General features: G+C 40.4%; 1 protein-coding gene across 4 annotated transcripts in view; it reads right to left on the bottom strand.

Moving 5' to 3' along the window:
- PRKACB (protein kinase cAMP-activated catalytic subunit beta) overlaps nt 1-16,204 on the bottom strand; it is a 127,939-nt gene that overhangs the window by 21,931 nt on the left and 89,804 nt on the right. For all 4 annotated transcript variants that reach the window (XM_090047823.1, XM_090047822.1, XM_090047819.1 and 1 more), the window contains exons 2-7: nt 13,175-13,236; nt 12,107-12,235; nt 9,728-9,826; nt 6,150-6,232; nt 5,437-5,563; nt 1,537-1,632 (exon numbers count right to left, since the gene is read on the bottom strand). In XM_090047823.1, the coding sequence (XP_089903949.1) occupies nt 1,537-1,632; nt 5,437-5,563; nt 6,150-6,232; nt 9,728-9,826; nt 12,107-12,235; nt 13,175-13,236 (596 nt within the window). The remainder of the gene's footprint in view (nt 1-1,536; nt 1,633-5,436; nt 5,564-6,149; nt 6,233-9,727; nt 9,827-12,106; nt 12,236-13,174; nt 13,237-16,204) is intronic.

The raw sequence follows: 16,204 nt of genomic DNA, 5'->3' as shown, positions 1-16,204 counted from the left end.
GGGTGCATTTTTGTCAGGGTGATGTCCCTTACTTAGCCTGTCTCCAAATAAGGAGTACCTAACAAGGCAGTGGGGGCAACGGTTTTCAGGTGCCCTATACTTGCCTTACTCTGGAGGTTGCAACATTGTGGTATTTTATAGGAGCTACCCTACCACAAGTAGCCTCACCACATTGCTACCAGGCCCTTCAGTCAGACGCAGTTTACAGTCACAGACAGGACCAATACTAATACTAATAAGAAGTTCTCTCTCTTTTCAGATACTTCCAATACTCTAACTAGTTTCAACGCAAACTGAAAAACCTATTACGCTTAAAGAGTAGAATCAAGGTTGACTATATATTAATGCATTATCTATATCTATATCTCACACACACACACACACACACACACACACACACACACACACACAGGTTTCCCTTGCTTTATGCAGGATCCATATGTGCGAATTCGCTCTTATATGATGACCCTTTTTATACCAAAAAAATTGTTTTATGCGAGGTAATTTCAGATTTATGGAATTGGTGCAGTAGAAGCCTGCAGTCGGCTGCTTTGTGAAGTGCATTGTGGGAGTGACACACTTCAAAATATAGTCTGCTGTGTGGATCTGTGCTGCTCGCTTGTTGTCTGTGACACGTGTTTCTGTAGTTGCCATACCCATTTTGATAGTGCCCTGTGTTTGTGTGTACTGTCTGCTGTTGGTGAATACCAAAACTGTCTTGTAAAAAGTGGTAGAAATGGGTCTCTGGGTCAGTACGGTCAAGGTTTTGGAATGTATCCCTACCTGTTAAATTGTAAAGTGGGTTCTGTTTACGCAAATTCGAATTACGCACCATTTTTCAGGAAAGCAGGTACAGCATAAAGAAGGGGTGGGCAATTATTTCAGGCAGAGGACTGCTTACTGAGTTTTGGCAAGCCATCGAGGGTCGCGTGACAGGCAGCCAGGGGCAGCTAAATATTAGTTTTCTAAATTTAGAATGGTCTGGTGGGCCACATTTTGCCCACCCCTGGCATAAAGCAAGGGAAACCTGTGTATATATATACACACAATATTTTATGCTTAATGCTCGGAAATGAATGCTGCTGTACATATTTATTCTATAATCCTTATTGGTAGATCAGTATGCATGTTTGGTTACTTTCTGGAACTTTGTTCAGTCCATTAAAAATGAAGCATATCAGCTAGGGTAAAACTGGCCACTGCTTTCATGAGTTTACTAATAAAAAAAAAAAAAAAGCCTAATATTATTTTGCTTGCTTGGCTTCCCACTTCCAAATTAACTGAAAATATCAGATTAGAATTTTCCAAGTCTGCATCAAGAGAGTCTGTTCTGGCATAATTTTTAGTGTGTGTGTTTAATAATCTCTCCCATAGAGGTATTACACTGTTCACTTAACTAAGGATTGGTAATCCAGGATCTTATTTCTTCAGATGCCTAGTTTTTAGAACTCCCTCTGGGCTCAACGATTAGACGATCATTTCAAATTGGATTTAATGTACTGCTGGAACAAGAATACAGTAATTGTTGTATAATACCTTGCTGAGAATTATTTCAGGTGCCAGGTATTCTGGAGTTCCACATAACGTCCAAGTCCTTCCTTTTACTCTTTTTGCAAACCCAAAGTCTGTGACCTGATAGCAAAGAGAAGAAAGGGGGTGGAGGGGGGAAAAGGATTTTTTTTTTTAAGTCTACCTTAAACAGAAAAAAGTCATGCTTTGAGGATGTGTTGACAAGCATTTTCATTTGCAGAAACTGTGTTATTCAACATTCTGTAGTAATATTTCATTTTCTTTGGCTGTTATAAATCTGAAAAATGCAATTATAGTGAGGATTCACCACTTAATATAAGCTGCTACACAAAATAATGCAAAGCAGCGAGAGTTAACCATAACATTAGTGTTATATTAGTGTGTGCGCGCACGTGTGTGTGTGTTCAAAAATAAGAGTTCAAAAATGTAAGTTCTAGTGACAGCTCAAAACTTCTTTGGCCACTGTTAGAAACACCAACTGGATCAGAAAAAAAGTTAGCAGAGGGATCAGTGACCCGTTACAAATCTGGAGATTGGTATTGTACAAGTGTATAAAGATTATACGAGAAGCAAGGGCATAGACAAGTTTTTGGGTACCATGCACCCTTCTCTACTGTATAAAGATGATATGGACTCTTGGTGCCTGTGGCAGGGCACTGTTGGTGCCTGCCACTTTAAGGGCTGAGCCAAGCAGCTAGCACGTGCTTGGTTGTGGTGGCCATTTTAGATCTCTGTCCACCTATATAAAAACACAGCAGTTTGCTGCTGGCAGGCTAGGCAGAAACATTGTCTGGCTGCAAGGCTGAGTGTAACATCCTAGAGGTAAGGGCAGGAGCGGCAGGGGATGGTTTGGAGGCTCCTGGTCCTGGATATGACCTAAAACTGCACCCTGCTGGGAGTGGGTGACATGGTGGGGCTCCCAGTGGTGTGGGGGTCTCTAGGAAATGCCAAGCCAGTTACCACCCTGATGAATGGTGGGTCAGAGAGCCTTAATAAACCCAGCTTCCACAACCACGTGGGTTACCCCACAGTAGGGTCAAGAAGGCAGACCCAGATTAGAAAGAGGACTATAGATTGAGAAGCCTGACTTAGAATACCCTCGATTGGCCAGTGCTGGGGCCAGGATCACAACACTCAGGAGGGCCAGGGGCCCACCGCGATGGATGCCCAGAGCTGAGGGCCTGGGGTTTCCAACTGGCCTTGGAGGTGAGGCCAGGGCTTGTGGGGCCAAATGTCCGGGGGGTGGGGCACATCTGAGAGGGGAAAGAGTTCAGGGAGCTAGGCAGCCCAGAATGAGGGCGGTGTAGGCTGCCTGACTGGAGGGATCCAGTTGGGGTCTGGACTGGAGGATTCTGGGGCCCAGTGTGGGGCTGATGGTAAGAACTATAGATGCCATCTGCGAGGCTTGGGCTGCAGTATAGGGAAGGAACGGAGCTGCAGATAGCTCCCCCTGGCATCAGGGCTAGAAATGGGCAGACTCTTGCCTAATTAATTTCCTAATTATATCATCAAGGCATGACAGGTGCGGAGGCAGGTGGGTGGCCTAGAAACAGGTGGGCAGGCCAATGACAGATTGGCCCCGAGAAGGCCTCCTGTTACAGTGCCAAACAGTGACAATTTAAGGAAAAGAATAAAACAACATAATAGGGGTCATCCATATGACATCCATTTAATACTGAATGTCCGAACTTATCTATGTAGGTCAGGGGTTGGCATATAGTCAATGGGCTGAATCCAGCCCTCAGACCGTTAGATCCAGCCTGCTTTGCCTGTGCTTGTGTTTACACTGAAGCAGAGTAGTGGGAAGCTCTGCCGGGCCAGGAAGCTGGAAACTGCTTGTTGTGCCACTGCTGTTTCCCTTCTCCCCTTCCCCAAGGCTGTGGCCTAGGCACAGCTTCCAGCTGGAGGGGAGCTGTGCCAGGGCTGAGGAGCTGGAAGCTATGTCCCTGCCACTGCTGTTTCTCCCATCTACAAGGCTGTGGTTTGAACACAGCTTTCAGCTGGAGCAGAGCTGTGCAGAGCAGTGCCAGGGCAGCAGGCAGGGGGGAGTGGCAGCAGCATGGGAAGCAGCTTCCAGCTTCCTGGCCCTGGCAGTTACCCTTGGGCTGGGAGCTGCACTTGCACTGCAGCCAGGGAGAAAGAAGGGCTGGGAGAAGCAGTGGGGGCATGGATGCAGCTCCCAGCATCTGGAAGTAATTGTGATTTGGAGTCAAACTCTAAAATTCCCCACCTTCCTCTCCCAACTTTCTACAATCTAGCTATTCTTGAATGAGCTATTTACATACCTTCATGGATAAAACGGACCATTCTGAAACTGAAGTAGCTTGTGAAGATATCTTAGCATGCTACTATTAGGTGGCTGAGGCTTTGCAAGCCAAACACTGTACTACCACAGTAGCTTTTGCTGTAGTTTTGTGGCAGTGGCATCATCATCAGAAACTGTTTGCTGATGACACTAAGATGTGGGGCGAGGAACTTTTTTGGATCAGCTTCAACAGTGAAGCATCATTTCTGCATTTTGAAAACACTGAGTGATGGGAGAGGGATTTGCTGCAGGCCTGGGATGACTTCAGAACTTCAGGATGACAAAGAACATTTTCCCCAAGTTCTACAGCAGTGCTGAGGTAAGCTGCATGCATCAGCACACCAATGGGAGAACTTCCCTTGCTGTTCAGAAGCACGTGGGATCATCACTTGTTACTCCCAACTGTAACTAGTCAGTGTTTGGACTGCTGTGATGGAAGCTACTTATGACTTAAAAACATGCTGATGCTACATGTGAAGGCTCACATGTGAAGGCTCACCAATCTTCAGGAGATTATTAATGCACTGGGACAAATATTTCTATTCTGTGCCCTGTGACAGGTCTCTGAATTCATACATGGAAAGAGGTACTTCCCTACTGCGCTCCAAGGTGTAGCTGGCCAGTGTTGTATTAATGCAGGGAAGCCTGAAACAATGCCATGCTTTTCTAGGAACCAAAACTCTTCTCTTTAACAAACAAAAGTAGATTTGTTCCTACAAATGCTGCTGTGGGAATCCATGGCCATGTACATGCTCCCCAGAGCAGAGTCCCTGGTCTAAGGAGCAGATAAGGAGTTTTCCCCTACTGTTCCTGCTCCAGCTCCCCACTTTCTCTCCCCTGCCCTGCACCCTGACTGGTCCTGTAATTCAAAGCCAGTGAGATACAGGAACCAGGGAAACTCTCCTTACCATGGCTGGCAGCACCGTTGACATGTTGACAACTGGGCAGTAATTTCAAAGACCACAGAGCTGGCTAGCAGGGCAAGAAGACCTTCCTTGGGGTTGGGAAGCAGGGACAGGGATGCTCTCTCCATCCCAGTTCTAGGACCTGCAGGCTTTAAAAGCTATGCATGTTGCCCATCTGGTCCCCAGTAACAGGGTTTAGGGAGGCTCTCCTCAGCAACTATTCCCTGCATCTCCAGTTTTAAACCGCTCTGTAAAGCCCATCTGCACTGCATATGCTGAGATCTAACAGCTGGGGGCTGTCTATTGACAACCTGTTTCTTCCCAGGAAGGGGAAGAGAATAGGCTGTCAAGTAATGAGCTCTTCTAAGGGATGTGGTGGCCCAGGAAGCAGCCCTGTAGTACCCCCTGGCTGGAGAGCTTGCATGTGTAGCCCTCTAGTCATGCACCTGGAAAGCCTGGACACTCCTGATTAGAATTGTGCTTGCTGAGATGGTCAGAAACTTGGGCAGTGACTTCTTTAATATTTCAGCCACTCCTTAACAAGTTGGAATTTACCTCATTTGGTCTGAATGGAAGGTAGCTAGCAGGTCCACCAACTTCAGCAAAGCTTGTGACTGCCTATAAACTGAAGATGCACCTAACCTCCAGCATAACAACCCCCCCCACCAAATATATGAATGTTTGCCTGTATCGTACCTGTATGTATCCTTGTTGATCAATTAAAAGATTTTCAGGCTTTAGATCTCTGTAGATGAGGTCTAATGAATGGAGGTACTCAAAAGTTAGCACTATCTGAGCTGCATAAAACCGTGCATGTGGTTCACTGTAAAGAATTAAAGTAGTATTACACCTCTAATCAAACTCTATAAATGTTATATTAATATATCTTAATGTGGTGTCATAAATCTATAATCTTAAAACTATAAACAATTTATATATATCGAGCAACTGGTCCCTTTATTCGGACAGAATAAAGGCTACAAGCAAGATTTTACTGAACACCAGTTCTCTAAATCCTTTTTCTTAAGACTTAAATTTAAAATTCCAGAAGGAGGAGAAGGGAAGAAACATGTTCAACTGGATGAAACCCGATTAATTTTTGTTTTGTTGCAAAATGTTTACTGTCCACTTGATCCTTTGTATTGGTTTCTAGAAATCAAGAGCATTTCCAACACAATACACATGTTCGTCCCAGGATTCTCTCTTGTACAAATTTTGAAAGCCTACATTTATTAACTGGATTCTAATACATATAATTAGGAGGTTTCCACCACATCATTATTTCAGCTCACTGACACGAGGCAAAACTAAAAAAGCATTGTTATGTAATTCGTATAATGCAATTAGAACTCTTTCTTAATAGCAAGAAGTTTCTTTTGAAAAGGAAGAATTTTAATTAAGAATTTTACCTGAACCTTCCAATTCTTCTTAGATGCGAGAACATTTCGCCACCAGGGACATATTCCATAACCATGTATAAATTAGAATTATCCTAAGAAAGCAAGTGAACACACAAACATTAAACATTTAGCATTGCAGAATCTCTTCAGAGAATCATTTTACAGGCGGGGGGGAAGGGAGAAAAATCAACCTCCAGCTATGCACTCTACATAATACATACAAAACAAAACAGTTACATGGAAAGTCCTGAAAAACAGGAGTCATCATCAACAAAGTGAATTACTAAATCTGAAAGAGGAATCTGTATTCCCATGTTTGAAAGAATAGAAAAAAGAAGTGCAATCATTAACTTCCTGAGTCAGATTGGCATAGACTGACCTGAAATTATAGGCAGTAACTCACAAGCTACAGAACAGTGATTTATGCATCATCAGGAAATATATTTACTCCTATATAGCTCCTAATTGGCCCCTCAAAATAGGCAGCCTAAAAATATGTTAGTCTTTTCATATTTGCCAGAAGTTTCCAAAGATTTAGACTGAGAATACCTATAAACTTGAAATGGTATTAGACATGTTTTCATGTTTTGAAAACCAGAATACAAGCACTACTGCTATCTTCATTAGCAGAGGGGGACATTTGTTTGCTGCACTGGTTCTCAGCTTTCTGAACTCAAGGCACCACTCAGAAACGTTTGTGAATTAAACAGCTCCCCCCACACCCATTTAAAAAACTAATGTATTTATTACAGTGCTGACCTACTCTTAAGGGGAAAGGGAAACGAGGAGAAGGAGCAGGTGGGCAGGGACAAGTGGGTGGTTACTTCCCACACAGAGGCTGGGAGGAAGGAGAAGCAGCTGGGCAGGGATGAGCCTGTGTTTATCTCCTTGGACCCCATGGTACCCTGCAAAAGGATCTCATGGCATCTCAGGCTGCCATGTCACCCCAGATAAGCATCGCTAGTGTAAAGGGATACCTATATTTATTACAAACTAGCAATATCATCTTAGCACGATTAAATGTTAAAGTTTGTTCAATCCTAGAAAAGGCTGTCATCAAGATCTGTTTCAGCTTGTCAATAAAACAATAAGTGACCTTCTCTTCTCACACTGCTGAATTATGAGTTTGGTTCAATTTCCTAGAGAGAATTTTGTTTAAAAATCTTTCTGTCATAGAACTACTTATTTCCATGCAAAACGCTTAAAGTTTTGCTTGGCTTCAGTATGTGCTCTCTCATGAACCCCCAACTGATCAACTGGCAAGCATGTGGAGGAGTTCCTTTTACTGCAGGCTCATACCACAGATTAGTGTATTGCATTGAAGGTGGAGTTTGGAGCGGTATTAGACTTTATTTTGTTGTTCTTTATTACTCGTTAAGATGGGGGGGGCATTTTTTTTGTTTTGTACAAAACATCTTGAATTGGCTTCTCCTTCTAGAAGCATCACTTCCCACTTTGAAGGAAGGCAACACTTTTATTTGACAAAGCTGGGATATGATAACTAGGACTAGGCCTATCTTGCAGTTCTCCCCTTGCTATGTTTGATTTAAGGGTTAAAAAACCTTTACCACCAGAAGAATTAAAAAAAAAAATCTCAGAGAAAATATTACAAAATTTGGGAGCAAAAATCTCCCCAAGGAGTGGTTTGGATCTGCAGATTGTGTAAACTGGTATAGCTATGGTAAAAACAGTACATCTACACAGAAATAAACTGGCCAAGTCTGGCCCAATATCTAGAGAAATGCATTTCCAGAGTGGCTTCAAAACTGAGAGTTGCTTCTTTAAGTGAGCTCAATTCTTACTTAGGCTGAGGGTTGAGCCCTGGTTAATGGGCTGGATCCAGTCTGCAGAGCCATCTTGTGTCATCCATATTGCAGGGCTCCCCAAGGGTCTGGAAATCTGGTGGTGGGGAACACTGGCAGCATTAATTGCTACTCCCTTGGTGCCAAATTTCTGAACTTGTAGGGAGTCCCAAGGACTAGATAACATGGCACTGTGCACCAGACTCCACTAACTTGTAGCTGAATTTGGCCAAGCATGTGACTAGATACAGCCAGCATGCATGTTAGATCTGGGTGTGCAGGATCAGGCCCAGGGACCAACCTCAAGTGCCAAGCACACGTGGGATCCGGCCCTTGAGCCAACTGACCTTGCGCCACTCATCCAGCTTGTGGCACCACAAGGTTGGCAGCTGCTGACTTAAAGGTACTAGTTGGAAGAGAAAAATAATGCAAGGAAGGTATTGCAGTTCACACAACAACTTAAAGATTACTCTGATTGGGGTCATAATGTATAAACAGATTTCTGAAAATTTACCATGCACGTAATGTTGGACTACACTGAAAAAACCCCACTTCCAGACATGGCATAAAAGGATGTCATTAAAGTAACTGGTGATACTTTGAAAGAGACCTCTTCAGTGAAACTTCCTCAGGTTTAAGTTTCTTGAATAGTAATATATTTTGGAGAGAGAGTCAGCAGAATTGGTCTGAAGTTGGGAAGAAGTGGCACTTGAGAGATTAGCTCATTTAGAGAAGCATGAGCTTTCTGACATCAGACAAAATAGGCTGTAGTGTATGAAAGCTCTTGCTTATCTGAATGAGGTAGTCTACAGCATATTTCAGTTTGAGTACCTGCCTAGTTTCCAACAAAATTCAGACAGTTTTGAAGGACTTTCTGATGCAAGATCTCCATTACCAAGATGATGATAAAAGTTGACTCTTGGAAAGTTTATGCTATGCCCCATGCCCTTACACAATGTTATATAGCTGATGGTAAAAATAATCTGAAAAGTTGGAATTTAGAATGTTGTTGAATTAACAAGGTAAAGAATCCTTAGATACATTCTTCAGCTTCTTGCTTGTCTCTGCCTCATTGTAGATCTTGCCATAGATGTTACTAAGTGTCATCAACACATGCATTAAATGGCTGTCCCCAATTTCAGCTGGAATTCATTGGAGAAAAAAAGACTTCAGCATAAGGAAAGAGAGGATGTTTTGATTCCTCTTCAGAAATAACCAAACAGTCCAATATTCCTCAATACCTTATATGTTCCTTAGTATAACACACAAATGCACATATAATTTGTATGGTCATAATTGAAAGAAAAAAGGCTGGAGAAAGAGGCTTTTGGGGGGTTTTTTGCATAGCATTCCACAGATAACTTTAGTTCAAGGGAGGTCTTTGCCTTTAGATATCACTCATCTGAATGCCTGGCTACAACTTACGTTTCACATTACAGTGACAGAGATGAAAAAAATTATTTGCGAAGTGAAAAAAGGGAAAATGACTAATCATTTTCCCCTACCCCCCTCCAAAATGGAGTCATTTCAAATTGAGAGTGCCATTTTAGGAAAAAATATGCAAAGTATATTGACCAAAGTGTATGAATTACTGGATATTAGTCACAATTTGTATTCTGTTTAGATGACACAGTGCTGCAGGCCAGATCTAGCCTGTGGGCCAGGGGTTGAGCACCCCTGTTGTAAGTGTACTGTACCATAAAGTTACATTTGTAGATTTAACATGTAAGCATATACTAGACTAACTATTTTTTTTTGATCAACCGTATTTAAAATAAAGCTTACCTTAAAAGAATACTCCAGTCTTACAAGGAAAGGAAAATTTACTGCTTGTAATATTCTCTTTTCATTCAACGTGTGTTCTATTTGCTTCAGTTTGACAACCTGTAAAAACAATCATTGTATTCTTCAGTCCTTAAAACTTATATGCAACTTTACACACGGTAAGTGACAGATGTCTAGGACAACAATACCAACACTTATTTAGAATTTTTTCTGTTAACTTTCAAAAGACTAGTACTCAAAACACATGGTTCATGGATGGCTCTTTTTTGTATGGGATACAACAGGAAAGCAAACTTCTCTAGGTTTTCTTCATAAATTTCTTACTTTAGCCAATGGAAGCCCCTTTCAACAGCGAAATGGTAGATCAAACAAATCTATTTGATCTTTAGACTGTGAGAAGATCAAAGCATACCGAGTACTTCTAGTTACAGGTTGTATGTGTACGTGTACTATACACCATATTTAGTTGAATCCAAGATAAGGTTTTCCTCCCCCTATTTATCATGGGTTAACCCTCCCCCCACCACCTCTAATCCAAAATGAGGAGCAAGGTATGGTGGTGGTGGTGGGAAGCAGGGGTGGCTGCTGTAGCTCTGACTCTGGCCCAGGGTTGGGGTTACAGCCACAGCTGCTGCCCACCCCACTGCAGCCTCTGCCCTCTTCTCCTCACTCCCACCTACTATCTGTCCCTTGGCTTATCCTCCAGGCAAGGTTCTGATCCTGCTCCAACCTGGGGCTGGAAGCAGATAGTTACTCTGGCCTCAGCTCAGTCCTGTAGCAGAACTGGCCTGGGCTCCAGTTCCAGACCAGAGCTGCTGCCACCACTGCTACTGGGACAGGCTGAGGCTAGAGCAACTATAGTCCCCCTGCCCAGGTTTGGAGTGCTGAGAGAGCCCTGCTTGGAGATGAGGGGCACAGGCAGCAGATGGGTGTGAGGAAGTGGTTGCAGGGGGCCTCCAGGCAGAGCAAGTGCTGGGGGGGGAGGGGACAGATGGGAGGGGTCAAACTGTTTAAATGCCCACTACTGCCAATCCCCCAGCATTTGCCACCATACTGCATCCCCGATTGTCTGTCTCCCCTTTTGCCTTCCTGCTGGAGTGGTGGAGGGGGGATGAACTTAAGATGATTTGGATAAAAATTGCATTCAGTACATGAAAAAAAATGTAATAAATGTATATATTTTCCACGTGTGGAATCTAATGGGGTGGGGGTGTCGTCTTAAATTCACAGTCATCTTGGATTCAGATAGATGCTGTAAGTACTTACATGCTAAAAATGGGACTGAGACTAACTTATTTTACAAAGTTCATGTACTAGCCAGAAGATGACTATGGACATTGAGCTATAAATCAACATTTCCACTGTTACATTCTCATAACAGTGCCAGACCTCGCAATGAATTTTCCTTATTCTGCTGCTTAAGTTAATTGTATCACACTTGCACAGGGATCTGGAATCTGGATCCCATCCTCTAGAATCCATTTTAACACTCTGCTGCCAAAAGCAGTAAACAGCAGGCTTCTGACCTCTGTCCTACCATGCCAATTAGGAAAGAATTCTATTTCCTCTTCTTTCGCTCCAGCATCGAGTAATCATTCCCTTAATATTCCAGACAGCCAATATATCCACATCCTATTACAAGGAGTGGAAATGCTTGTAATTAAGTAGACACTGCACTGATGTCCTCCTAATTATACTAAATAAGGGATTTAGAAACAGTTGCATGTGACCTAATAATTTCTTAAATGTGAAATATTTTTGATGGTTTAAACAGCAATATAAAATAGTAAATAGGGGCTCTATGAAATTTGAATTATTTTAATTGCTGTGCAAATATTCAGGCAGTTTTCCCTAATCAGGAACAAACTGCCTACTGTATTGTACCATACAAATGACATCCAATGCCAAAAATCAATGCAAAAATATTATTTTATTGATTAAATTTTACAAAGAAATTACTGGTGCTTAAAAAGAAATCCATTATATACACAGAGAGTACAGAACAATGTGTGCGGTGGTGAGGAGGAAGGGCAGAAAGAATAAGAGAAAGAAACTAAACGTTTCACTGAGGGACTGAACTATGAGCATCTGCCGAAACATGTTTTGCTATGACTAGGCAGCAATTCTGAAGATTACATTATTTTACACATCATAAGGATTCAACATTAAAAACAAGAGGCTGAACGAAGAAATGTTAAAGAACTATTTCACCTGCAGCTTCAGTGGTGGCTAAAAGTTGCTGTAATATTTTCATTTCCCATTATGACAACACATTTTCTTTCCAAGCCACAGATAACTATTTAAAATGAGATTTATATATTATGCTTGCAGAAGCAGTGTTTTCACCACAGAAATAGCATAACTGCAAAATGTACCAACCTTCTGTTTGTCCAGAATCTTCATAGCATAATACTGTTCTGTGGATTTGTGTTTCACCAACATAACTCTCCCAAATGACCCCGTTCCAAGGGTTTTTTGTCTCTCAAAATCATCTAGGCCAGCAGTATTCTATGTGGACAAACATATAACATATTCATAAATATTATTTGCAATTGACCTAAAGTTATAGGAAATAGAATAGTTTATTGAAGAAACTGGATAAAATTAATTCCATGAAAGACAAGTGAAAGACAGTGGTAACTAATGTAATATTATTTATACATAAGAGCCTTTGCTAAGAGGTTTCTCACAGTACTCATTCAAACAAAATTTGGACTTGTTTATATGTATTATATTTAATTAATAGAAATAGCTATGAGGGTGGCATCTGCCTATCAGGGAACAGAAATTAGCTGCAACTAAACCACATTAGCATAAAAGCAGTGAAACAAAATCCCAAAATAGATTATACCCAAAAGCACCAGCATGGCTCTAGAATAAATGCTAATGGTAACTCTACATGGACATGTGTTATGGAATTATTTATTAATCATCTAGAATACACAGTACAGAGACATTTATAAAAGTGTGCATCACCGCATTTTTTGAATACTATTTGCAAAGTTAATATTTAAACCATTTCTACCAAATATACTTTTCATCTTTCCTTATCACAAGGGAGACTTTTTCTTTACAAAATGGGGTTGCTAAATCAGGAGAGAGATTTCTAAGAAGACTATTCAAGATATGCCAAAGTTTCCCATCATGAACAGTTAGCTGTCATATGTCATAAACACGAGAAAGTTTAACAGAGCTTGAAACTTCCAAGGATTAAATAAATCCACAGCCAAGAATCTATCACTCCAAATGCCCTTTCCTACAGCTACTGAGACCTCTATCTTGAGGAGAAATGACCAAATCATCCCTGTTGATCCTAGCTGCGATGACAAAAATGGATTGCTATTCTCAGTTTGGACACTGAACAGCATGTGTATTGATGCCCAATTCATTATCAGAAAACAATGTAATATTAAAAAAGAAAAATTGAAAGCTTAAGCTGTTCCTTACCTGAGGAGGGCTTTCCCATTTTCTTAAAAAATCTTCTTTGGCTTTGGCTAGGAACTCTTTCACTGAAAACCAAAAGATATTCCTTTTAGTACAATTTACCAAACATGTAAGGTAGAAATTTAAAATAACTATGCTTAGACAGTAGATATAGTTATTTTTTTCAAGTACCTGATAATATACTAGTATATAAGAACTGAAGAATGACGTTTAATTGCCTTCACTCTACATGAAGCAAGCATCAGTGCCTCTAACATTTCTACAATATCTCCAGTGGACCTCTAACCCTCCTGGAGTACTACATCTTTCTATACATGTTGCTTAAACTATTTCAGATCTAATTAGTCACAATAATGTACACACAAGCAGGCTTTAAGGTGATGTTAAGCATTTTCAAACTGTTTGGAAAAAACCTTGCCCTTTATAAATCTACATTCAAAAAGGGCAGACTATTTTAAGTTGTATTTTCTTTCCATAACTAGAAAACAAAATTATTTCTGTTGCTTCTGTCCCCATGCCCCCCATCACCTTTACTTAAAGGCTGTTTGCAAGCTCAAGGACTAAGTGCACAGCGTTATTGCAAGCAAAAACAAAAACACAGGGCTACACCACCACTGCACATTAGAGATGCCCACAGTCAGAGAATATACTTTTAAAATATCCATTCTGCATTGAAACTATAGCAATGTAGTAAGAGTACAATTCTGAGTGACTGTTTAAAATGTGCACTAGTATATGATAATCCAAGATCATTTTTCATCCGTTTTAATCCTCAAAGATCATTATCAGCCAGGGCAATATAAATTATTTTACTGACGTAATGGTAAAACAGAAGCTGTTTCTATTTTTATTGCCAAAATATTCAAACACTAAAATGAAAAATCCATGGTAGTTTTTCTTGGCATCAATCCACATAATACTGTTGTTTTTCTATAGGCAATTTCTAAAAACATCCAAGAATGTTGTAGGTCTTTTTTGAGCAGGATGCAGAAACACATTTTAATAAGGGCATTTAGCTTCCACTACTCATAAAAAGACAACCTTGGTTTAGAATTAGCTAGAAACAATCATGTGATAAAGCAAGAACTTCCTGCTCTTTGCCTCTAAAGAATACTGTTTTATCTGCACAGCAGATTTTTATACATCTAACCTTTGACTGCTGCTTTAACACTGACACAGCTTCTGCAGTGCCATCAAATGGCAGAAACCATACAGTTGACTATTCGGTGTTTGACTACTATGACATTTTCTTGATCACTTTTGTACAAATACCAATGGATAGTCTATGTTGGGCTCCCACCATTGCTGGCACTGGCGAGATGCATCAATCTAGATGGAATTTAAAAAAAATCCTCAGAGCAGATGCAGCCTGGATGAAGGCTAGGGCACTGTTTAAATAGAAGCATTGCATCTATTGCATGGTTATTAACTTCTAATTAGCTTTGATCTCTTTTTTTCTCTTCCAGAACATTAGTTTAAAAAGGAACATGAGGAATATACTTATTATTTCTGGCAGTAGGAACCGTGTAAATAGAAATACAGTATTCAGTAACCAGAAAAAAGAGTTTTGTAATGAAGACATTGTTCTAATCAGTGTTCAATTATCTACAATTAAAAATTTTAGTCACTGAAGAAATTGGCACATACACTCTGAAGGAGAAAAACATTTCCTTTGCCTTTGAAACTATTTTTTCAGAGTTTTTATAAACTAAATTTGAATCATACCCAAGAATTAAGATATATTTTAAAGTTAAGGAAAAGAGAAAATCGCATTTTTTTTTCAAGGATAGGTGGAAGATCCTTGATAAAAGAGATACAGCTGAGAACAGTGTTTTGTACCTGCTTGTTGTAAGAGCAGAATCAAAGCACTGAAGGAATTTTGTTCATTTTATTTTTCTCAGTGTACCAAGGACCACCATTCTTTCACTAATATTTTTGGTCTTGTCAAATTTCCCGGCAGGTAACTGACAGATTGTTTAGAAACATATTCTAAAATTCCTGTATTTTTAAATTCCACAGAGAACTTAGACAGCAAGTGCAGCAGGACATTTTACATGTAATCTTTCCTATCTATTGTTCTCATTATAGGATAAAACATGCTGAATATTAAGAAACAGCAACTGAGTTGGAGATGCTCACATTGCTTGAAGCATGAAAGAAACTGTCCTTCAACATAAAACCCTGTTTTATCTTAACTTACTCTGTCCCCTCCTCTGTCTTGAGACTTTTTTTCAATGGTGCTTCCCATCTAAACAATACATTTTCTGGATGAACTTAGTTTTAAATCATTATATTCAACATATTTCTCATTTGATGATGTGTGAATTATACTTGGTTGCAATTTTTAAAAAACAAAAACAGATCCAAGGCAAAAATTCCAAAAGCACTTATGTGAGGTAGGAGCCCAAGGCCCCAGGCAGACATTACATTTGTTGCACATTATATGCAAGTATTGTACAACAAATCATAACATACAAGACATTAAACCAGTTTACCCCCGGATAAAAATGCAGATCAGTTGCTCACTGAATAGGAGCATCTTTGTGGCACAGCACAGAAATATCCCACAATAATGTTAACATGAGGCCAGCTGGCATGTTATAATTCATTGTGTAATTCTCGCATATATTGGGCAGCAAAAGTAATGTCTGCCAAGAGCCTAAGTCTTATTTTCAGAAGTTACGGAAGGAGCATAAGCCCTAATGACTGTCAGTATTAAAGACATAGGCATTTCCATACCCAAATCATTTTTGACAATGGGATGTAGGCACATAAGCTGCTTGGATCCTTTTGAAAATTCTGTCTCTAAGTATCAATATTTGCTCCAACAGTACCACTGGGTATGTTTTCTGGGTACTGTTTTTGGTGCACACAAGCTAAGTTCATGTTAATTGGTTGGTATGAGCCACTGTAATCAGGAACATACTATGCAACATCATTTTTCACAGCTTGACACTCCAAAATGACCAGGCAATGGAGCAGATTTAATCAAATGACAACTTCCAAGTTTTCCTCAAGTGCACATTTTTTAGC

This window comes from Crocodylus siamensis, chromosome 5 (genome assembly GCF_052110815.1).
Source record: "Crocodylus siamensis isolate JL-2025a chromosome 5, ASM5211081v1, whole genome shotgun sequence".
Taxonomy (NCBI): domain Eukaryota; kingdom Metazoa; phylum Chordata; order Crocodylia; family Crocodylidae; genus Crocodylus; species Crocodylus siamensis.
The sequence above is the reverse complement of the archived record's forward strand: the minus strand, read 5'-3'. Positions and strand labels throughout refer to the sequence as shown.